The sequence below is a fragment of the Lithobates pipiens genome, unplaced genomic scaffold (genome assembly GCF_037356315.1).
Source record: "Lithobates pipiens isolate NorthernLeopardFrog02 unplaced genomic scaffold, aLitPip1_a1.2 Scaffold_18, whole genome shotgun sequence".
NCBI classification, from domain to species: domain Eukaryota; kingdom Metazoa; phylum Chordata; class Amphibia; order Anura; family Ranidae; genus Lithobates; species Lithobates pipiens.
This window is the reverse complement of record NW_027507758.1, coordinates 159,242,147-159,267,500: the sequence shown is the minus strand read 5'-3', so window position 1 is coordinate 159,267,500 and position 25,354 is coordinate 159,242,147. Positions and strand designations below refer to the sequence as shown.

General features: G+C 46.4%; 1 protein-coding gene across 1 annotated transcript in view; it reads right to left on the bottom strand.

The window, feature by feature from the left end:
* The window catches only part of WDR27 (WD repeat domain 27), a 577,860-nt gene that overhangs the window by 514,708 nt on the left and 37,798 nt on the right, over positions 1-25,354 (bottom strand). Inside the window, exon 4 of the mRNA XM_077486311.1 lies at positions 17,978-18,102. Coding sequence (XP_077342437.1) covers positions 17,978-18,102 — 125 coding nt within the window. The remainder of the gene's footprint in view (positions 1-17,977; positions 18,103-25,354) is intronic.

The following is a 25,354-nucleotide window of genomic DNA, read 5'->3' as shown; positions in this document are numbered from 1 at the left end:
GGCCTCGGGGACACCGTCAGGACACGGCATAAGCAACTACTTTCTTCGCCAGCACAGGCCTCTCCAAACCTGGACGTTCCCTGCAGTCTAACAGGCGGGGGGGCACGGGGGCTGGGGTGGACGGCCCCTGGCGGGACTTAGTGGCAGGCCTGCCATCCAAGCAGGACCTGCAGGAGATGGCTGCTTCCATTGTCAATGCCCTGTCTCGCGAGCTACACGACCTGCGCCAACAAGTGGACACTGTTGATGAACGGGTCACCGCACTGGAGACCTCCAGCTCTTCCTCGGAAAACCGCTTGGCCGCCCTTGAGAGCGGGCAGCAAGCCTTGCAGCGATACTTGATTGAAATGCAACTTCGTGTAGATGACGGCGAAAACAGAAGTCGGAGGAACAATCTGCGCCTCCGGGGCATCCCGGAGGCGACTATGGGACCTGACCTACGTACAACGGTGGTGGCCATACTGAATCAAGTCCTTGGGAAGCCCCCAGGCACTGACCTGGAGCTAGACCGGGTCCACCGAATCCCAGGCCCCAGAGTGACTCCGTCGGCATCCAGGGACCCAGGAGCAGCAGACCTACCCCGCGACGTACTTTGCAGAGTGCACTTCTTCACTGTAAAGGAGGAAATTCTACGTCTCGCTTGGGAAAGGGGCCCTATCGATTTTGATGGAGCTCTTATCAGGATCTACCCGGATGTCTCCAGGCAAACGAGAGCCCTCCGGGGTCTTATGCGCCCCCTTCTTGAGGTGATCCGCATGGCCGAAGCTACCTATCGATGGGGCCACCCCTTTCATCTAATAGTCCGGAAGAGGGGAGCAGAGTTTTTTCTTCGTTCTCCTGATCAGTTGCCGACCCTCTTTGGGTTTCTTGGTAGGCCAGCCGTTTCAGTCCCAAACTGGTTTGACGATTTGCTTTCCCAGGAGGCGCTCGGACCACCATTGCCAAGGCCGCAGCGAGTGCGCCGCCCCCGGTCTCGTGCGCCCAGCAGAGAGGACACTAGACGTCATCCACTGGCTTCGGAGGACTGATCCTACCCCTGTCCGGGGTTGGGTAAGCAGCTGAACTTTTTCCTCATTTCTACTGTGCTACTTAATGCATTCCTTGGTTCCCAGGACTGTGTCAGTAATGAATGGTGGGTTCTTACTGTAATTGATATTGCTTGTCCCCCCTTTTTCCTGTATCCCTTGTTAGTTGTTTGGATGGGGATGGGGTTACTCTTCTGTGTTGCAGGGGGGGGGGATCTGTGTCATGGGTGAGGGGTGGGGGGGGTTCATGCGGGGGGGGGATGGGTTGGTCCGCCTGCCCACGGCATAGCTGGGGCCCTGTGCCCTCTCCTCCCCCCCAGGTGCCCGACAGTTGGGATGCCCTTGGTCCTTCTGTGGGGCCCTTACTCGCCCTCACATAGTCACGCCTCACCCGGCAGGATCCGGGGTGCTGGCCCCTCCCTCCGGTCCTTTTGCTCCTTTTTGTGAGTCACCCCCCCACACTGATAATGCTTTGGGCGCGGACCTACCGATCATCCCCAGCTTGCTGACCACGATGGGAATCCTCATGTCCTGATTGGGTTGCTCCTGCTCCACTGTCCGGTCCCAGTTTGGGGACCCGGGACAATGTCATGGGTGGCCGGTTATGTTATGTTATGATATGATATGTTCTGCCAGTGTTGACACCTGTTATATTTTTATGTATTAATGTTTTGTTTGCAGTGTAGTTTTCTATATTTTGGTTCTCATTGGCTAGTCTCCTGCATCTCCAATGTTTCTATCCCTGATTTTTATCTCTCCACGATCTCTCGAGTGTCCATCTTCGGGAATCCCAGCTTTTTTTTTTTTTTACCCCCCCCCACGTTAGGGTGGGCCCTGGTGTGGACACCTAGTGTGCCCAATCGTAGGGCTACGAGTTTAAGTAGCGATCACCGCTGACTCTCTTTCTTCTTGCCCCCCTGTCCCGTTCCCGGTGATCCCTTTCTCCTCTTTTCTCCCCTATTTCCCTTCCTCTCCCCCCTAATCCCCTGTGTTCTCTGCCCACTCTCTTTTGGGGCTCCTGTGGGTTGTTCCCGTGCCGCGGGGGGGGCCAGCGGGTTGGGGATTGCCGAGCTCCTTTGCCGTTGGTCTCCAGTGAGGTGGAATGGGTCTCCTTAAGGTCACCTCCCTGAATGTGCGGGGCCTTAACACCCCGGAGAAGCGCTCGCAGCTGTTGACGAACCTGCGCAAGGGTGGGTCGCAGGTAGCATTTTTGCAGGAGACGCACTTTTGCGCGGGTTGCACACCCAAACTTACCAATGGGGCCTTCCCCTGGGTCTATCACAGCGTTTCTCCGATCTTCAAATCAAAGGGGGTGAGTATCTTGATAGCCAGATCTGTTCCATGGTGTTTCGAGGCGCAGCGGGCGGACACGCAGGGCCGTTTTATCTTTCTGAAGGGGACGGTGTTTGGTAGGCAGGTAACCTTTGCCAACGTGTATTTTCCCGAACACTGACCATGTGCAGTTCATGCAGACTCTTATCCCTGAGTTGCTGGAGTTTGCAGACGGGCTGCTGGTTTTTGGCGGGGACCTTAACTTTGCCATGGACCCAGCACTTGATGTATCTAGGGGGGCTTCCCACTTATCTTATGCGCGCTTAAAACGACTGAAAACGGAGCTCCAGGCGCTGCACCTGGTCGACCCGTGGCGGTTGCTGCACGCACAAACCAGAGATTACACCTTTTTCTCGCAGGTCCACCATACGTACTCCCGGTTGGACTACTTATTGGTGTCGCATAGGGATCTGCCTGCGGTGGTATCCGCCTCCATCGACGTTATCTCGTTCTCTGATCATGCGCCCGTCCACTTAACCCTTCAGTTGGGGTTGGAATCACGTCCCCCTCCATCCTGAACTCTTAACGAGGCCTTGCTCCAGTCTGGGGATGTTTGTCTGGAGGTCCAGACATCGTTGCGGGAGTACTTCTCTATTAATAGTGCCTCGGTGGCTAACCCCCTTACTGTATGGGAGGCGCATAAGGTGGTGATTAGGGGCGTGCTGATGAAAATAGGGGCTCGTCTTAAGCGGGAGAGGATGAAGCGCACGGACGAACTCCTAGCCACGCTCCGGAGGCTGGAGACCCAACATAAGGCGCACTTGGCACGGGCGGTTTTTCAGGATCTCCTTAAAGCTCGTGAAGAACTGCGCTCCCTTTTGTTCCAGAAGACTAAACAAAAGCTGGCTTGGGCCCGTCGAACTATGTTTGAGTACTCTAACAAACCGGGGTCCTTGCTGGCGAGGGCCTTGAGGGGCCCGCGAACCCAGACATACATTCCCCATATTAAATCGGCATCTGGTCAGAAATTGAGCAGGTCAGAGGACATAGCGGCCGAATTTCAGGCCTACTATGAAGGCCTCTACAATCTGAAGGGGCCCCCTGCGCCTGACCCTCTTGGGGCGGAGGGCCTGACTCCCCGGTCATATTTGGCTGCCTCGGGTATGCCTGTGGAGGTACGAGCTGAGCTGGAGGGACCCATTATGGTTGAGGAGCTGGGGGTGGCTCTGGCAGAGTCTAAGCCTAGAAAGGCTCCGGGCCCCGACGGTTTCACACCGGCGTATTACAAGACTTTCTTTGGGATACTGGGGAAGCCCCTGGTCACTGCCCTCAACTCTCTTGCCGAGGGCACTTCCTTTCCGGTGGACTCCCTTAGAGCCCATATCTCCCTCATTCCGAAGGAGGGAAAGGATCCACTGTGCTGCGGCAACTACCGTCCAATCGCTTTGTTAAATTCGGACCTGAAGCTCTTTGCCAGAATTCTGGCGAACAGGCTGCTCCCGCACATCCCTAGCCTCATTCATAGGGACCAGGCCGGGTTTGTCCCGGGGCGTGAACCCCGGGACAACACCATTAGAGTTCTCAACTTGGTCCACGCGGCCAGAACCTCTAAGCGAACCCTCCTCCTGCTGTCCACTGACGCAGAGAAGGCTTTTGACCGCGTGGACTGGTCGTTTATCAGAGCTACCCTGGAACATATAGGACTGCGCCACTCCATGCTCCATTGGGTTTTGTCCCTTTATTCGAGCCCTACTGCGGTGGTTAAGGTTAATGAAACGAGGTCTCCCTATTTTTCTATCAAGAACGGCACCCGACAGGGTTGTCCCCTGTCCCCGTTGATTTTTATTCTGTCTCTCGAACCCTTTCTGTGCCATATTCGGTCAAATACAGACATTGCTGGTTATGCGAAGGCGTCGGGTACCCACAAGGTGGCCGCATTTGCTGATGACCTAATTTTCTTTTTAACAGATCCCCTTGCGTCATTGCCTACCCTGCTGTCCTCCTTGGCGGAGTACGGTTCTCTCTCCCTTTTCCAAATTAATCTAGCTAAATCCTCCATCCTTAACATTACCGTTGGGGAAGAGGTGGTACGGCACCTACGGGGGGCCTATCCGCTGAAGTGGGCTACCAGTCATATCCGCTATCTCGGTGTTGAGGTTACCCCTGACCCATGCAGCCAATTTTGTACCTCTGGTGGACCGCCTGAGGGCTGATCTCTTGTACTGGCATTCACTAATGCTGACGTGGTTCGGTCGGTGCAGTGCGCTTAAGATGACTCTGTTGCCGAAAATTTTGTATCTGTTGCAGGCATTGCCAATTTACCTTCCTTCCACCTTTTTCAAGCGGATAGACTCCATATTCCGTGCGTTTATCTGGTCGCACCGGAGACCTCGTCTTAGATTGCAGCTTCTGCATCTGCCTAAGCACTGGGGTGGAGTTGGTCTTCCAGACGTGAGGACATACTACAGGGCAGTTCACCTGTCCAGGCTGGTGGACTGGCATTGTCATGAGGGGGCGAAGCTTTGGGTGGCCATGGAGAGGGAGGACTCGGGGGACACGATCGGGAGCAGGCCCTGGTCATCAGCGCCTTTGCCAAGGGCTATACTGGATCATCCCACATTGGGAGGCACCCTGCGGGTGACGAGGGAGCCCTTTCGGAACTCGTCGGTGTCCCCGGTCCCCTCCCCCATGGTGCCAGTTCTGGGAAACCCGGACTTTATACCGGGCTTCCAGAACCCCTGCTTTCATCGTCTGCAGATGGGTGACAGGCGGCGGCTATGTGACTTTATCGGCCCGGATGGTCGACTCACCCCGGAGGCAGGGCAGAGGGCAGTGGACCCTCCACTGGACTTTTGGAGCGGTCTGCAATTGAGGAATTTCTTGCGTAATTGTTTGTGGACGCCGGGCATCTCTCGCCCCCTCACGGAGTTAGAGCGTATCTGTCACCGGGGGGAACCGGTGCGGCACTGCCTCTCGCTCCTTTACTCTGCCCTGATTCGTCCGGCTGAGGGGTATGTCCCCCCGTATGTGGCGAAGTGGGAGGCAGAGCTCGGCACCCACTTTACTCCAGATCAACAGCAGAAAATTCTCCATTTTGCACAGAAATCCTCTATGGCTACACGGGTTCAGGAGACGTGCTACAAGATCACAACTCGGTGGTATAGAGTCCCATCCGTTCTCCACCGCATCTTCCCCCAGGTGTCGGCATGTTGCTGGCGTTGTGGGGAGGCAGAGGGAACGATGCTGCACGTTTTCTGGGCCTGTCCCAAGCTGGTACCCTTCTGGCGCGGGGTGACCGACACGATCGGTCGTCTGACTGGTGTCTCTCTGGAGGGGAACCCTGCGGCCTGCCTGCTGCACTTGTCGGACCGATCCATTAAAAAGTATAGGAACTCGTTGACTATTCAGCTGCTTAACGCGGCGAAGGCCTGTATCCCTCTGTGCTGGAGATCGGAGAACCCACCGGCTATGGCTCTATGGTTCTCGAAAGTGAACGAATTAAGAGATATGGCAGACCTCACAGCGACGCTTCATAATAGGGAGGAGGCCTTTCGTGAGACTTGGAGGCCTTGGAATCATTTCACCTACACTGAGGCTTACCTTCGGGTGGTAGCTTTAAATGCTCGTTGAGAGAGGGTCTCTGTCGGCTGGCTTCGCTCCCCCCCCCCTGCGGTCCGGTGGTGCTCACAGTCCCTGTCTTGCTCTTTTCTGTTAGCCTTCCTCGCTTTCGCTCGCCTGGAGCCTTCTCTGTGTTTCTTCTACTTAGTCTGTCTCTCTGTTCTGGTACCCCTTCTTTCTCCCTGGCTCCCCTTTCTCTCTGTCTCCCCCTGTAGTCTCTTCCTTCCGTACTCCCCTTTGCCCTTACCGTTTTGCTTCCTCAGCCCTTTATTTTTTATGCTTTGATCCTGCCGGTTAGCCCTGGCGGGCAGCGGTGGGTTGTGGGCTTCCCTGGGAATGACCAGTTTTCAACGAGTGTTTGTTCTGTCCGCCTGGGGCCCGGCTCATCGCCCATCTCCCTCCTTTTCCCTTTCTTTATAATACAAAAAATTTGTCCATCTCGCTGTAATGCATGGCCATGCGATGATTGCTGCTCACCTAGGTGGGATTGGTTTGCTAATTGGTGTTGGCGGTCTGGAGAAGGACTCTAGCCCCCGGTCTGGGAATGTTTTTCTTGTTTCGTTTAAGCCTGTATTGGGGGTGGTCTCTATGTATATCCCACCTGAGTGATACTGTAAGCTGTATGTTTGAAATTCTGTATGTTTTATTATTGTTGTCCATGTGCCTGTTATTTCTTCCGCATTAAATAAAAGAATTACAAAATTACTCACAAACAAAATGGGGTAAATAGGCAGTATTAGCAGCAAGACAATTCAAATCGACCGCTCTGGTGCGAGCGCCACTTCCGGTCTCCGTATCCTACGCGTTACGTCACTTCCGGTGACTTCAACTAGTCTATATACATGAGCTGGTGTCTCGTGAAAGTGCCTGCGGCATCCACTAAATAAAAACATTCCTCACAAATTCCATTTAAGCGCAGGAGCCCATTGAATATTTATTGCAATGGGGTTACCAAAGAAGGCCCTAACTTGCATATAAATAGACTTAATTCCTTTACTTATCATAGGTGTCTGTCTAAGGGACAAAATAGAAGAAAAAACGAATGTAAGAAGAAAAAGAAGGTGAGAATGAACAGGGTTATTAGTCAAGAAAAGAGAAAAAAAGGTGAGAAAGAGGTCACTCATCTTGGGTAGGGTCGCATTGATACCAGTATCGGTGTCGATACAGAGCATTTGCACAAGTATCAGTACTCGTACAAATACTCTGATACCTGAAACTGACACTTTCAGGCTCGATTCTTTCAGCTGACAGTGGGATTCCCTCACTGACAGCTGAGATTTAAAAAAAAAAAAAGTCCAGCTATTATAGGTTGTTAATGAGCAGAGCCTTAACAATGGATGACTCATTCAGCTGTCAGTGGGTTTCCCGCTGTTGACAGCTGAAGTGTAAACTGAAATCCCGGCAATTGGAGCTCTAAAGAAAAAAGGAGCCGGACAGTGCATATCAACAACTTTGCTCAGCTGCTCAGCCAAAAGAAAAAATGAAACATTGTGTCTTTTTGTATCTTTCTGTTTTTCTTCAACTACAGATCAAATAGATGAACTTCAATCTGCAGCTGAAGTCAGTTTAAAACAACCTGTCAAGTAAAGAAAATATATATATTTTTTTAAATGTTCCTCTGTTTAACCCCTAATTTACTCGAATCAGCCTTAATTAACTTCTTATTCTACTCCATTTAAAGTGGTTGTAAAGGCAGAGGGATTATCTTAAAGGAGAAGTACAGCCAAAGCTAATTTATGGATCACAGGTATGCAGTATGTTTTGCACTCCTGTGACCCGTTTTCAGCAGAGAGCGGGCTGAAGTCTGCTCTCTGTTGACATCACAGAGTCGTCCAGGCTCGGCGTCATCGTGACCATGGAGACGGGATCCGCCCAGATCCCTGGACCAACACCCAGCTCAGCATCTCAGCCTGAGCCGGTCGCTCCCACCCCCTTCACAGCTCAGCACTCCAGTGAGCGAGGAAGGGGCAGAGCAGAGAGATGCGACTGACAGATCGGCAGTGTTCAATCACTCGGTTCTCAGTGTTAGAGGTGTCGGGGGACAGATGCAGCATCTACCTAGGTAAGTATGAATCAAAAAAAAAATATATATATATATACTTCTTTTTAATGCATTAAGATTAAAAAAAAAAACCTTCTGTGTGCAGCAGCCCCCCTCATCCCCTCTAATACTTACCTGAGCCCCATCTAGATGCAGCAATGTTGAAGCAGTGTCTCGGCTGCCAGGGACTCCCCCCCCCCCCCCCGATTGGCTGAGACAGCAGCGTGGTGCCATTGGCTCCTGCTGCTGTAAATTTAAAGTCAGCCAGCCAAAGAAGAGAGAAGGGGGGGCCAGGCCATGGCTCTGAGTTTGGATGGACACAAGGAACTGCGGCTCAGCTTGGGTGCCCCCATAGAAAGCTGCTTGCTGTGGGGGCATTCATCAGGATGGAGGGACCAGGAGCACCATAGAAGGACCCGAGAAGAGGAGTTTTATCTCTATTGTGGGGTCACCTCACCAGTATGGCATTTTTAACCACTTCAATACAGGGCACTTAAACACCTTCCTGCCCAGACCAATTTTGAGCTTTCAGCGCTGTCGCACTTTGAATGACAATTGCGCGGTCATGCTACACTGTACCCAAATGAAATTTTTATCATTTTTTTCCCACAAATAGAGCTTTCTTTTGGTGGTATTTGATCACCTCTACGGTTTTTATTTTTTGCGCTACAAATAAAAAAATACCGAAAATTTTGAAAAAAAAAATGTTTTTTTTTGGTTCAGTTTCAAAACTTTGTAAATAAGTACGTTTTCTCCTTCACTGATGGGCACTGATGGGGCTACACTGATGGGCACTGATAAGGTGGCACTGATGGGCACCAATGTGGCACCAATGAAGTGGCACTGATAGGCGGCACTGATGGGCGACACGGATGGGCGACACGGATGGGCGACACGGATGGGCGACACGGATGGGCAACACGGACGGACACTGATAGGTGGCACAAATTGGCACTGATAGCTGGCACGGATGGGCGGCACGGATGGGCATGGATAGGCGGCACAGGTGGGCATGGATAGGGGCACAGGTGGGCATGGATAGGCGGCACAGGTGGGCATAGATAGGCGGCACAGGTGGGCATAGATAGGCGGCACAGGTGGGCACTCATAGGCGGCACAGGTGGGCACTCATAGGCGGCACAGGTGGGCACTCAGGCGGCACAGGTGGGCACTCATAGGCGGCACAGGTGGGCACTCATAGGCGGCATCAGTGTTATAGTAATGGATGCCAATCAGTGCCAAACAATAATGCATGCCAATCAGTGATGCCCATTGTGGGCACTGATTGGCATCCATTATGGGCACTGATTGGCACCCATTGTGCTGACTGGCATCCCTGGTGGTCTAGGGAGGATTATGGATTTTATTACCTTTTCCCTGGTGGTCTAGTGGTGTCCCTGGTGGTCCAGTGTGGGCATCCTCGGGGGGGCTGTGCTGATAATCGATCAGCACAGACCCCCCCTGTCAGAGGAGCAGCCGATCGGCTCTCCTCTACTCGCGTCTGACAGACGCGAGTGAGGGAAAGCCGATCACCGGCTCTTCCCATTTACACTGTGATCAGCCGTGATTGGACACGGCTGATCACATGGTAAAGAGTCTCCGTCGGAGACTCTTTACCGAGATCGTAGTTGCCGGGTGTCAGACTGACACCCCGCAACAACGATCGCCGCGATGCGCGCCCCCGGGGGCGCGCAGCGGCTCATAATCCTAATCACGTCATATGACGTCCGGTTAGGATTATGAAACCACTTTGCCGCCGTCAATTCCCTATAGGGCGGGCGGCAAGTGGTTAAATTGAAATCATATCCCCTCTGAAGCGCCTCTTCTCCAGAGAGAATAAGTTCAGTGCTCGCAACCTTTCTTCATAACTAATATCCTCCAGACCCTTTATTAGCTTTGTTGCCCTTCTTTGTACTTGCTCCATTTCCAGTACATCCTTCCTGATGATTTGTAAATAACTTTTTCAATGCTTTGTACCATTGCGGACAGCTGAAGGACAGCTGAAGTACAAAGAAAACAGTTGCGGGAGGTATCAGTAATTGGTATTGGCGACTACTAAAAAAAAAAAAAAAATTTGCGGAGCATCCCTATTCCCGGGCATCATTTGTGAGTTATGCAGCCAAACATGTCAGTTTGTCATTGACCATCCAGTTTCTGCTTGAGAACTTCAACCTTTTCTAAATTTCCCCTAACACAACTGGGAAGCCAATAAGATATATGATGCCAAATGTTTTGAGTATTTAGGGATTTTCCTATCAAATTTGAGGAATAAAGTGTTTTTTTGCAACTTGGGAGGATTCACTGTTATAGAATAAATCAAATTGAAAATCCTAATCCAGAACCTGCCATATATGAAACATGGTACCAATCTAAAGCATAGAGTGGAGGCCCGGGGATGTGCCTTTGCTATTCTGACTGAAACTATGTACTATCCCAACAGTGTCTTCTAGTTAGATTCTATTAGAGTTGTGTTAATTGAAATCTGCAATAAATTATGAGAAATTTCCTGCCATTCCTGTGGATCATGGTCATTCCCATTGCGAAATGTAGGAAATTTGTGATTTAATTTAAGACGTGCGTGTATAGTGGAAATTCTCTCTTCCAACGCTTCTATAGCCATGCAGGCTGACTCGCACACAGTCACAATGAGAGACCTACTTGCTTGTTTAACCAGTTTCTGACCAGCTCACGCAGATATAATGCGGCAGAATGGCTCCCCTGGGTGAAATCCCGTATGGGTATGTCCATTCCTTTAGCAGCCGCTGGGGGACCTGTGCATGATCGCCAGCACAGGGATTTGTGTGCATAAACGCACAAATCCCTGTGCTGTAAGGGAAGAGGAGCCAGATCATTTTGTTCCTACTAATTAGGAAAAACAATATGTCTCTTCTCCTAGTCAATCCTATCCCCCACAGTTAGAACACACTGAGGGAACACACAATTAACCCCTTGATCGCCCCCTAGTGTTAACCCCTTCCCTGCCAGTGACATTTACACAGTAATCAGTGCATTTTTATAGCATTGATTGCTGTATAAATGCCAATGGTCCCAAAAAGTCTCCGCTGTGCCTGTCGCAATACCACTAATAAACCACAGACCACTGCCATTACTAGTAAAAAAGAAATAATAAAAATTTCATAAATCTTTCCCATAGTTTGTAGACACTATAACCTTTGTGCAAATGAACGCTTATTGCGTTTTTTTTTTTTACCAAAAATATGTAAAAGAATATATACTGGCCTAAACTGAGGAAGAAAATAGTTTTTATTTTTTAAATTTGGGGGATATTTATTATAGCAAAAAGTAAAAGTATATATATTTTTTTCAAAATTATCGCTTTTTTTGTTTATAGCACAAAAAATAAAAACCGCAGAGGTGATCAAATACCACCAAAAGAAAGCTCTATTTGTGGAGAAAAAAAAAGGACGCAGTTTTTGTTTGGGTACAGCATTCAACGACCGCGCAATTGTCAGTTAAAGCAACACAGTGCCAAATTGTAAAACGTGCTCTGGTCAGGAAGGAAGTAAAATCTTCCGGGGCTGAAGTGGTTAAAGAATTTCTTCAGTCTTAACAAAAAAATGAAAGTCAGCGCATACAAATACTGTGGCTCCTCTCCTTTTTTTAAAAAAAGGACACGTACCTGTCCAGGGATCCAGTGCCCTCCTCCACTGGCCAGTTATTCACCAGTCAGCATGTTTACTAAGAGAAGATGGCTGTGACTCCCTGCGGCTTCACAGCCGGCTTCCTACTGAGCATACGCAAGTCGAGCTGCACTTTTTGAATGGTCCCGCAGCTTTCTGGGATCTGTGATGTGTCCCAGAAGGTTGCAGGCAGGAAGGGGGTGAGAACTTCCACCTAAGTGGTCAGAGAGGAAGTAGAAACGGGTACCTTCTAAAACTAAAGTACCCACTCCCTCCTCTCAAAGAAAAAAAAACCCTCCAAAAAGGTAGGAGAGTGTGTTGCTATGGCCATTTGTATTGTCTTGATAGCAATAATATAGAGTTAGATTTCTAAGAGCATGTTTGCAGAGAACCCACCCCCCCCCCTAAATTGATATGTAAATAAACCAGTTGGATAGGTTTTGAAGCTGAGTAGAGGAAGTTGGTGGGAGGGGCTTGGGGTCTTTGAAACAAGCATGTGGAGAGAGGAAGGGGGTTGTGTTTGGAAGGACGAAGAGGAAGACATGGATGCTAGGAGCTCTTGAACTTTGGAGATGTTTTGAATTGGACTCTGAGCAAGGAACCATGAAGGACATTACAGCTTAAACCCTAAGTTGTGTAATGGTTTTGTTTACTTAATTGTACATATTTATAATTGATTTAGCTATGAGTTATGTTGTATTGTGTATTCTACAGTCGTTTGTGCATTTTTTTGTCCTGTTTAGTAAAGCATTGATACACTACAGAATTTTAAGCTTCCTTGGTTTTATCACAAGAACTTTAATAGATAGATGCAAAGTATAACATTTGGGGGATGAAGTCTCTCATCTTTCCTCGGATTTTAATCTCAAAAGTTTTGGGTTCAGTAAGGGAGAGATGCGGGCAGTTGCTGTGTTTGGTTTGCACTTCCCACATGCTCTACAGCATCTGCCAACTATGGGATATTTTTACTTATTTATATTTTTTTACTAGTAAGGCGGTAATCAGCTACTTATAGTGGGACTGCGATATTACAGCGGACATTCTGACACCTTTTGGGGACCAGTGACACTAATAGTGATCAGTGCTAAAAAAATATGCACTGTCACTGTACTAATGGCACTGGCTAGGAAGGGGTTAACATCAGGGGCGATCAAAGGGTTAACTGTCTGCCTAACCAGTATTTTACTAGACTGCGGGAGGTGCTTTCACTAAGGGAAGACATGGATCCTAGTTCCTGCTTTGCAGAGACACAGAATCCATGCCTTCCCTCTTGTCAGAACAGTGATCTGCCTTGTTTGCATAGGCAGACTGCTGTTCTGTCTCGCTGCAGGATGATTGGCAGGTGCTAGCGGACATCGAGTCCACGGTAGCCACTGATAGACTCCCGCTATGTGTAATCACAGTGGCATGCGAACCCCCTACCTGGAAATATTAGATCACACACACACACATATATATATATATATATATATATATATATGATCCCACGCAGAGGTGCCGTCCTGTAGTAGTAAAACTGCTATAAGGCAGACCTTAAAGAGGGATTCCGCCCAAAAAAATAATATTAAAAGCCAGCAGCTATAAATACTACAGCTGCTGACTTTTAATAAATGGACACTCACCTGTCCTGGGTTCCAGCGATGCCGGCAGCCGAGGCCGATCGACCGCTCGGGCCTCGGCTGCTGCCGCCGCCATTCGAGGTGAGGGAATCAGGAAGTAAAGCGAATCGGCTTCACTTCCCGGTTCCCTACTGCGCATGCGCGAGCCGCGCCGCGCAATAGGAGATCTCCGCGCTGTCACTGGGACCCGTGTGTGTCCCAGCAGACAGCGCGGCAGGGCAGGAAATGGCGTAGACTCCCGTGGGAGTCTATGCCCGGAAGTGGGTGAAAATACCTGTCTTTGACAGGTATCTCCACCCCCCTCCCCCCTGAAAGGTGTCACATGTGACACCGGAGGGGGGGGGGGTTCCGATCAGCGGAGGTTCCACTTTAGGGTGGAATCCCGCTTTAATTGGTTAATGAATACTCCGCTTCAAAAGGAATATTGTAGGATGCAATAAAAGGGGGTTATTTACTAAAACTGGAGAATGCAAAATCTGGTGCAGCTGTGTATAGAAACCAATCAGCTTCCAGGTTTTATTGTCAAAGCTTAACTGAACAAGCTGAAGTTAGAAGCTGATTGGCTACCATGCACAGCTGCACAAGATGTTAAGTGCTCCAGTTTTAGTAAATTAACCCCAAAGTGTTTTTTTTATCAGTATATTAGAAAAACAAATAAGTATTACTAAATCGAATGGTATAAAGTAGGAGGCAGATATCCAACGATAGGTTTTAACTGTGGAAGCAGCCTCTTACAGGTCAGCCCAATAGCTTAACAAGCAATTCTTTAAAACACATCTACAGTCCATCCGGAAAGTATTCACGGCACTTCACTTTTTCCACATTTTGTTATGTTACAGCCTGCATTATTCCACAATGGATTCAATTCATTATTTTCCTCAAAATTCTACAAACAATAACCCATAATGACAATGTGAAAGAAGTTTGTTTTAAATATTAGCAAATTTATTAAAAATTAAAAACAAAAAAAAATCGCATGTACATAAGTATCCACAGCCTTTGCCATGACACTCAAAATTAAGTTCCGGTGCATCCTGTTTCCACTGATCATCTTGAGATGTTTCTATGACTTGACTGAAGTCCACCTGTGGTAAATTCAGTTGATTGGACATGATTTGGAAAGGCACACAGCTGTCTATATAAGGTCCCACAATTAAAAGTGCAATGAAGTCCAAGGAATTATCTGTAGACCTCCGAGACAGGATTGTATCGAGGGGCACATCTGGGGAAGGGTACAGAAAACATTCTGTAGAATTGAAGGTCCCAATGAGAACAGTGGCCTCCATCATCCGCAAATGGAAGAAGTTTGGAACCAGGACTCTACCTGCCCGGCCAAACTGAGCGATCGGGGGAGAAGGGCCTTAGTCAAGGAGGCAACCAAGATAGCCCATCTGGAGTTTGCCAAAAGGCACCTGAAGGACTCTCAGACCATGAGAAGCAAAATTCTCTGGTCTGATGAAACAAAGATTGAACTCTTTGGCCTGAATGGCAAGCGTCATGTCTGGAGGAAACCAGGCACCGCTCATCACCTGGCCAATACCATCCCAACAGTGAAGCAAGGTGGTGGCAGCATCATGATGTGGAGATGTTTTTTAGCGACAGGAACTGGGAGACTAGTCAGGGTCGAAGGAAAGATGAATGCCGCAATGTACAGAGACATCCTTGATGAAAATGACCCTAAGCACACAGCCAAGATAACAAAGAGGTGGCTACTGGACACCTCTGTGAATGTCCTCAAGTGGCCCAGCCAGAGCCCAGACTTGAACAAGATTGAACATCTCTGGAGAGATCTGAAAATGGATGTGTACCCACACTCCCCATCCCACCTAATGGCGCTTGAGTGGTCCTGCAAAGGAGACGAGAAACTGACAAAAAATAGGTATACCAAGCTTGTAGCATCATACTCAAAAAGACTTGAGGCTGTAATTGGTGCCAAAGGTGCTTCAGCAAAGTATTGCGCAAAGGCCCTTATGTACTTATGTACATGGGATTTTTTCATTTTTTATTTTATAATAAATTTGCAAAGATTTCAAACAAACTTCTTTCACATTGTCATTATGGGGTATTGTTTGTAGACTTTTGAGGAAAACAATGAATTTAATCCATTTTGGAATAAGGCTGTAACATGAGGAAATGTGGAAAAAGTGAAGCGCTGTGAATACTTTTCGGATGGACTGTATATTAGGCAGAGAGTGAAAATAAGGGCAGACTGTAAGAAACAATGGTTGGAGCTATTAAAAATATGGCTATATATAATTAAGTGGCTTGCTTGTTTTTTTATTTCTGATAGGACACTTTCAAACGCGGGCGTCGGTGGTAAAGCATAAAATAGCGACAATTTACCGTCGTTTTTCACATCTCCTGTATTCTAGTGCCCCTACTCTGGATGAAGCAGCACGAGGGGGGGGGGGGGGGGGCTTTGGACAACAGCCATTGTCAGTCTGGGGGGAGGGGGATGTTAGCTGTACTAACAAATTGAAGCCAAACTCCAGCTAACACTTTATAAGCAGTTACAGCAAACTTGTTTCCTTTTTCGATAAAGGATTTACATAAATAAATAAAAGCTGATCATTGTAAGCATTCCGGTCAGTGTTAAAGGATTTTTCTCAACCTTCTAACTGCTACAGTACAGTTTGTTCTGCTGAAAAACAACAGACCTACTGGTAGGATCACCAGGTGAAAATGAAAGAAAAGAAAGGCTAAAAAATATAACGCATGCAGCCAGCACATCTAAGCAGTGGGAAGCTGCACTATATGAAATAGTTGCTTTTGGGTTTAATATTGCTAATACGACAGTCTATTGTAAAATGAGAGCAGTCTCTATAACATGTAAATTGTAACAATGATTTGCAGGTAGGGTCAGTGGCCCATAGACTTGGAATATGAAAATAACGTGGCTATTTAGCCACACCTCCCCACAGCAAACCACAGCTTGTCACAACAAACTACTGCTTAAACTTATGCCCTCACTTCTTCTGGTCCAGGTACCCCAGTCTGAGAATGGTAAACAGAAAATAAACCTTTCCTGCAGCCACAAGAATTAAGTACTTTATTACTGTATTTTGTAATCTATACAATCATTTTCAGAAAATAATTTCTGTACCCATATACCAGTGATTCTCAACCAAGGTTCCGTGGAACCCTAGGGTTCCTCCAGAGGTTGCTTGGAGCTCCTTCAGCTTTGGGCAATTTCTGCCTCTCAGATAAGTTCTCACTGACACCATTGATCTTTTTAGCTATCTGTAAGGCGGTAATTCTTCCCAATGATCACAAGTGTAAGGACCATTCTTCTCACTGACCATCACACTAATGTATTGTGAGTTGTAGAGTTATAATTTTTAGCAGGGGTTCCTCGAGACCGGAGAACTATTTCAAGGGTTCCTCTGTGTTGAAAAGGTTGAGAAAGACTGCCATATACTGTATGTCCCGTATACTTTCATACACCAGAAAATATAAAAATATTTTGGAAAAGGTAAGGAAAATCTGAAGTAAGGACCAGTTCACACCACATGCAGTCCAGTGCATTTTTTTTCTGCATCAAAAATGCACAGAAAGTAGGTTATATGGTTTTCAATGGCATAGTTCACACCAGTGCTTGCAGTTCCAGTGCGTTCCAATTCCAGAAAAAAAGTAGAACATGCTGCATTTTTCCGGTACTGGAATGTACTGGAACACTGTAAAAAGCATCAAAAACTCAAGGGAACACACCTAAACGCACTGGAACAACCATGTTCTTATTTAAGGTTAAGGAAAAAAAAGGGGGGGGGAATGCACTGGACTGCATCAAAAACATATCAAAAATGTACTGGAATGCATCAAAAACGTGCATGCAAAAAAGCATCTGGAGCGCATCTGGACTGCGTTTCTATGGTGTGAACTGGCCCTTAAATTAGGACATGTGCGTTTTAGATGCATTTTACGGCATTCCAGTACAGCCCAGTGCAGAAAAAAATGCAGCATGTTCTACTTTTTTCTGGAACGGGAACGCACTGGAACTGCAAGCATTGGTATGAACTATGCCATTGAAAACCATATAACCTACTTTCCATGCGTTTTTGATGCAGAAAAAATTAACTGGACTGCATGTAGTGTGAACTGGCCCTAAGAAAAAAGAGGGGGGGAAAAAATGCACTGGACTGCAGCAAAAACGCACCAAAAAAGCATCAAAAACGCACTGGAACGTGCCAAAAACGCTTAAAAAAATGTGCATGCAGAGGAAATGTTGAAAAAATACTTCATATAAGAATTTAAGGTCACTGAATTTGATTACAGTATATTAAGTCAACCTAACGTGTAATGCCCTGTACACACAGCCAGACTTTCCAATGGAAAATGTACGATCGGACTGTGTTGTTGGAAATTCCGATCGTGTGTGGGCTCCATCGGATTTTTTCCATCTGAATTTCCGACACACAAAGTTTGAGATCTGGATCTACAATTTTCCGACAACAAAATCCGATCGTTTAAATTCCGACCACGTTTAGACAATTCTGACGAACAAAATGCCACATATGCTCAGAATAAATCACAAGACAAAAGCTATTGGCTACTGGCCTCTTTATAGTCCCGTCGTACATGTCGTACGTCACCTCGTTCTGAACGATCGGGTTTTCCGACAACTTTGTGCGACTGTGTGTATGCAAGACAAGTTTGGGCCAAAATCCGTCTGAAAAAATCTGTTGGATTTTGTCGTCCGTGTGTACAGGGCATTAGGCTTTATTATTCGCTCTAACAGTTGTACCAATATATTTGCAGACTTACCTGAGAATTAAGTATAAATACTCTGGTTCCTGCACACGTCACAACCATCTTTTCATTAAAGTGGAACGCTATATGCTGAACATCACCAATGAGGGTTCCGATGACAAGTCCACGAGGTAGCAATCCTAAACATTTAATAAAAATGTGCATTAGGCATTCAGCAACAGTAGTTTGCAGTCTACATCTATACAGTACTGTGAAAAACTTTTATGCAGGTGTGATTTAAGATGCTGTAGAATAAGAATGCTTTTAGAAATAGAAATACAAAATGGAAGGTAAATGAACAGAAGAGAAATCCAAATCAAATCAACATTTGGTGTGACCACCCTTTGGCTTCAAACCAGCATCATTTCTTCTAGGTACACTTGCACACAGTTTTTTAAAGGAACTCGGCACGTAGGTCGTTTTTAACATCGTGTAGAACTAACCACAGATCTGTGGATGTAGGCTGCCTCAGATACTTCTGTCTCTTCATGTAATCCCAGAAAGACTCAATGACATTGCGATCAAGGGTCTGTGGGGGGCCAAACCACCACTTCTAGGACTCCTCGTTCTTCCTTAATCTGAAGATTGTTCTTAATGACATTGGCTGTATGTTTGAGGTCACTGAAGCAGAATACATTTGGGGCCAGTCACAAGCCTCCCTGATGGCGGGCATGATGGATAAGTATCTGCCTGTATTTCTCAATTTAGAGTTGCCCTCACAGTACTTATTTTCCGAAACTAGATGTCCTCAGTCTTTGGGGTTGAATGACGGCCAAATCATCAACCTACTTTCTCTGAGCCTCGGCTGTCACTGACCTGCCAATAGTCTGTGGCCAGATAGTAAAAGCAGAAGCAGCAAAGCAATATACTCATCTCTATGTCACTCTGCCTAGACTTCAACTTTAGGAATGTTTTAATACATGCATACTCTACATAATTGACTTAAAAATACATATTTTATATCTGTCTATATTTAAATTTTATTAAAAATGAGCTTCTCATTTTCAATATGCAACCACCTACCGCCACCAGTGCTCCCGCTCTGTGACAGAGGGTGGGGGATCTTCTCCCCGCACCCGTTATCATTTTTTTGAAAAAAACGTGGCTGTGCAGGACTCCGCCCACTCAGCCATGTTATTCACCCCGTTTCCTGTGAATGAATGAACTACAAGTACCGTCGCCCGCCACGGCCAATGGCTTGTAGTTCTCAATGAACTGCAAGGGTGCTGATGAGCGCTCTCACAGTTCATTGATTCTTCCTGCAATTCAGTAACTGTCTGCCCGTATGGGGGGGTACGGCCAGACAGCTGATTGAGAGTTGTCAGGATCCTGGCATTGCATCCACAATCTGCTGATTGTGTGTGCAATGCTTTACAGGCTGCACTGTAAAAAAAAAGAAAAAAAAAAAGAAAAAATGAATAAATGCACATTTTTTACCCACAAAAAAAAAAATATTAATTATGAAAGGTGAACTTATGCTTTAAATAATAGGCAATCCCAGTGACAAAGTGGTGTGATGCTTATACTTCCAGCCATACACATTAAGATTTCTCTCATTTAGACCTGTGGGCTAAATAAGTCCCTGATCCAATTTAAACAGTGAAGAAGAGGAATTTCCCATGCCGGACATTGTATTGACACAACCACAGGACCTGCGGTTGTCTGAATGCCTAAACAGTGATTGCATTTGATTGGATGCAGTCAATGTTTGACCAACAATTTTCCACCAGGATCCTTTGATTTTTCAACTATATAGAGGAAAGAAACATTGAGACTTTTCATGTGCTAGTCAGAGTCATAAAATGTACAAAGGCTTTACTACAAATAGATATGGATGACTTTTTTGATTTTGCAATCAAAGTTTATCGAGGCGGCTGGTGCCAACAGGTCTGTCCACAGCTCAGATTTTGGCAGATTCAGCGGGAATCTGCCAAAATTTGAGCCATGTTCTGCCAGCTTAAAGAAGAACTCCAGCTTTTTCTCCCCAAAACAAAAGATGCACTATGCATGTAAATGAATCACAGGTTTCTGTGTCTGTGATGTCACTCCTCCCCCTGACTGAATGTCAAAGTTCTCTGACTTCCTGTTTCCTTCCTTTTCCAGTCCTGATACTACATGTCCCATGATCCTTTCAGCCTCTGTACTTTCAGGGCAGCCTATGGAAGTCACTTGTACCAGTTCTTGGAGATGATGTGGGTGGGTCCTAGGGTTACTGTGGGTGTTTACGGCCTTCATGTGGGTGGTGAAAAGTGTAATGTGTCATTCCTGTCTTGCAGCATGCCAAAGAATATTGGCTTACTGCAGGGCTACAGAGGAAGGGCTTTCGGAGGTTATTAGGAAGGTGTTGCCTTCATATGTAAATGAATCACTTCATAGAGAACAGACCTCTGGGAGGGCGGGATCTGAGGGGTGTGACTCTCCCTGTGCACAATGGTCAGCATATTTAAGTGTTACTAAACCCTGCATTTACTATATCTGGTCTCCCACAGAACACAGAACATGGAAATTCAATTATTTCAGTAAATATAAACTGCTAAATACCTTTTCTCATCAGCAGAATATAGCAGTCTTGTGAATCAGTGTCCTGCTGAGCACTGGTTAAAGCTTGCAGGAGGAGTTTTCATTGTCCTCTGACTGTGCTATGAGGCTTCAGGACCCCTGACCCTCTGTCTGGACAGTGCTGATTGGCCCTGTGCCAATCACATGCACCCTCCCAAGAAAAAAAAAACTCTCTAGCAACACACACCAAACTGAGCATGTGCTCCCCTTCTTCTACTGTCTTCAATCCGACTATATGGAGTCGGATTGGGGACAGTGGAAGAAGGGGAGGATCAGAGAAGGCAGGATCAAACAGCCATTTTACACAATGCGCAGGATTAATTCCTTAGTTTCCACAGTGAGTATAACAAACATGCTTTACTGCATATGAAGACTGATTTTACTGTTGTGGGTTTCATAACACTTTAAAACTAAATCAGGAGTAGTGGTTTTATTCATAGCTATATACCGTATTTATCGCTGTATAAAACGCACCTTTTTCCCCTTAAAATCGGGGGGGGGGGGTCGTGGGTGCCTGTTATAGGCCGATCCACACTGTCTGAGTCAAAAAAGAGCAAGCAGCAGCGAAAAAGAGTGAGCGCCGCCGAAAAAAAATACTGAGCGCCGCTGAAAAAGACCGAGCCGAGTGCTCGGCTCCGCTCGCAGTCACACCTTCCCGCTTCCCTGCTGTCTCTGGAGCGAGCGCTGCCGAAAAAGACTGAGCCGAGTGTACTGTGTACTTGGCTCGGCTTGGCTCGCAGTCCTGCCCAGACTGGGCGGGACTGCAAGACGAGCCGAGACGGGTACAGCCGAGTACACAGGCTTTGTCGGGAAATTTAAACATGCCACAAATGACACTGGGCAAGGCTGCAAATGTTGCTGGTCAAGGCTATTTACATTCCACAAATGACACTGGGCAAGGCTGCAAATGACACTGGGCAAGGCTACAAATGGACACTGATCATTCTGCAATGATGGACACTGATCATTCTGCAATTAAGGACAAGGCTGCAGATGGACACTGATAAGGTTGCATTGCTGAGCATTTAAATCTAAGTTTTTTTCCTTAATCTTCCATTCTAAAAGTTTTTTCCTTAAAATGCCCTCCTAAACTTGGGGTGCCTGTTATATGCCAATAAATATGGTAGATATATATTATATTGTGACAGTACAGTTCCCTGTCCTAGTAATTGTCGCCCAGGTTTCACAAATAGGTGCTACAGGGGTGTTTAATGTGGAGGAATCTGTTTTGTCAGTTTCCTCCAAAGTTTGTAAAATCCAGTTGGGGACCTGGAGCCCAGAGATTCCATAGCGTTATAGGTGGGACGGAATCTCCAATCCTCGGACCGGGTTTTAGGAACAGCCAGGAGTCTGGTTGATTGAGCAAGTGGGTCCTGGGCTTATAGCAGTCAGGATTAGGGTTCTGGGCTCCATCCAGAGACACAGGAGGTCTCCAGGAGTCCAGAGAGTGCAGGTGTGCACTAGTGAAATCCATAGACCCAAGTGCGAGGATCAGAGCAGTGAGGGGCTGCTTTCTAGATAGACACTGTGTGTGTTGAAGCTGTGTGCATCTAAGGAGACAGATGAGAGCCTGAAGTGGAAGGCCTGAGCAGCAAGGAAGCTGAAAAGAGGTACAGTAGTTGTACGGGAACCCTGTTATATGGCCAAGAGGGCTAAAGCGTGAAGCCTAAGTGGCAGTACTGCTGAAGAGAGAGAGCCAGGTGGCTTGACATTTTTAATTTGTTATTGTTATTTTATTTTTGGGAGAAGAACCCCTGTGTGGGCATCCAAGTGCATGTATGAACTTTCCTTTATTTTGTTCCTTTTAATAAAAGTGGGCTACCATGCCCTTTAACTAAAATTCCTGCTGTGAACTTACTGAAAAGGCATCTACCACTGAGCTAGACATCCCCCAATGTCACTATATATATATATATATATATATATATATATATATATATATATACACATATATCAATACATATATATATATATATATATATATATATATATCAATTCATATATATATATATATATATATATATATATATATATGTGTGTGTATGTATATATAGCCACAATGTAAGTGCCCGAGCACCAGTAGGGTGTTTTTCCAACTAACCAGTATAAGGCATATAAAGGAAAGGGTGGGTTTATCCTCATATGGAGTAAAGCTCCCAGAGGGGATAACCCAGCGGTTAATGAAAGGCAAAAACAGGCTTGCTTTGGGTGGCTAAAAGCATGTATCCAATGGCTTTGATTCACTAACCAAGTTCGATGGCTCCAATAAACCATACAGTATATTACACCCAATGTCCCTTCACCAGAACAATAAAAACAATGTCACTATAATATTGTCCGGACATCAGTAATTATGTGAAGTACACAAATTAGCGCAAAATTGCTGTGTGAGGTTGTATAGTGCAGTAGTCTTAGCCACATTGTGTAATGCACATAATCCTTGGGGTCTCCCCAATCCATAATAAGAGCTGATGACAAAGCAAACCTATGCTAATAGAAAAACAAACTGCTCCTGATCCATACTGAAAAGAGAATTGCAGAGTCTCATAGACGGCTGTGCAATGTATCCAATTAGATACTCAAAGAAGCTGTGACTGCAACGAAGTCTGTGTATGCTGACCACAGTTTAGTAGAGGTTTACGTGATAATGTCAACAATTCACAATGTGTCAAAACTAGGCTGATATATTGCTGAGGGGGGGGGGGGGGGGGGGATAAAAACTCCTTTTACAAATTGCCATTCCAATCCCTATGGCAGAAGTAAAAAGGAGTCCATATGAGAACAAGGTAACTGGTAATGCCGGATTTACTAATAAAAAAGGGAGCAAGCAGATCTTACCATATCCCTATGATTCCACCATACAGTACATGCTGTTGTGGTAATCATGTCAACCATAACGGGGGAACTGTCGGATCCTCAGTCAGCTCCAGCTTAACACTTCAAAGTATATTGATCCTGTGTTCCAGTAACCCATCAAGTGTAGTGGACTTGAGAGTAGTTAGAGTTGGTTCACTCATGTTGTTCAGCAGTTGACATACAGCAGTTACCACACTGGTGGACCCATCGGTCAGGCACCGCTCCATGCTGCAGGCTGACTACTGCCCTTACTGGGGATTCCGGGGTTTCCCCGCCAGCAATGCAAGTGCATTGGGGCATATAGTACTTGTGTCCAATGATGCATCAGTGACATCAATGCGTTTTGCTTACATGCAAGCATAGCTTCGTCAGGATGGCATGCACTCAGCCATGTGCTTCCTAAATATGGTGATTATGCACGGAAGAGACCACCCACTAATTTGCCTTAAAGTAACACGGTGAATCATTCTTATAAAATAAGCTTGTTGCATCCATTGTATATACAAATGTACTATCTGCCCGTCCAAGCCAGTTTGTCAGTGTGACTTACACACAGGGGAGCTTTAATAGAATAAAAGAGCTTTTTTATTATACAAAACAAGCACCTTAATCCAGGGGTCTCAAACTGGCGGCCCTCTAGTTGTTGCGAAACTACAAGCCCCATCATGCCTCTGTCTGTGGAAGTAATGCTTGCAACTGTCAGCCTTACAATGCCTCATTTGCAACACCCGCAAATACTCTACAATGCCCGCAAATACTCTGCAATTCCCGCCAATACTCTGCAAAACCCGCCAATACCCTGCAATAGCCGCCAATACTCTGCAACACCCGCCAATACTCTGCAACACCCGCCAATACTCTGCAACACCCGCCAATACTCTGCAACACCCGCCAATACTCTGCAATACCAGCTAATACTATGCAGTACCCGCCAATACTCTGCAGTACCCGCCAATACTCTGCAGTACCCGCCAATACTCTGCAATACCCTCCCAATGCTCTGCAATACCCTGCCATAAACTGCCATACCCGGAGATACTCAGCCATACTCGGAGATACCCTGCAATACCCAGCCATAGTCTGTGATATCCTGCAATACCCAGCCATAGATATCCCCCCCCCTCCCGCCGCCCTCCGGTGCTTCTACTGACTCGCCAATATGATCAAAGCCAGAATCTTTTTTTTTTTTTCAGGCTTCCCAACTTAGAGGTGAGATGTAGGGTCTTATTGACCCCATATCTCACTGTAAAGAGGACCTGTCATGCCATATTCCTATTACAAGGGATGTTTACATTCCTTGTAATAGGAATAAAAGTGATCAAAAAATTTATTTTTGGGGAAAAAAATGTCAAACTAAAATAAATAAAGTAAAATGAACAATAAAAAAAGATTTTTTTTTAAAGCGCCCCTGTCCCCATGTGCTCACATGCAGAAGCGAACGCATACGTAAGTCCCGCCCACATATGAAAACGGTGTTCAAACCACACATGTGAGGTATCGCTGCGAACGTTAGAGCGAGAGCAATAATTCTAGCCCTAGACCTCCTCTGTAACTCAAAACATATAACCAGTAAAAAAAATGTAAAGCGTCGCCTATGGGGATTTTTAAGTAGCGACGTTTGGTGCCATTCCACGAGCGTGTGCAATTTTGAAGAGTGACATGTTAGGTATCTATTTACTCAGCGTAACTTCATCTTTCACATTGTGCAAAAATTGGGCTAACTTTACTGTGTTTTTTTTTTAAGCACAAAACTTTTTTTTTTTTTTTTAAAAAGCATTTCGAAAAATTGCTGCGCAAATACCGTGCGAGATACAAAGTTGCAACGAGCACCATTGTATTCTCCTGGGTGTTTGCTAAAAAAACCATATATAATGTTTTGGGATTCTATGTAATTTTCTAGCAAATAAATTATGATTTTACATGTAGGAGAGAAATGTCAGAATTGTCCTGGGTGCTCCAGAATGCCTGATGGCGCTC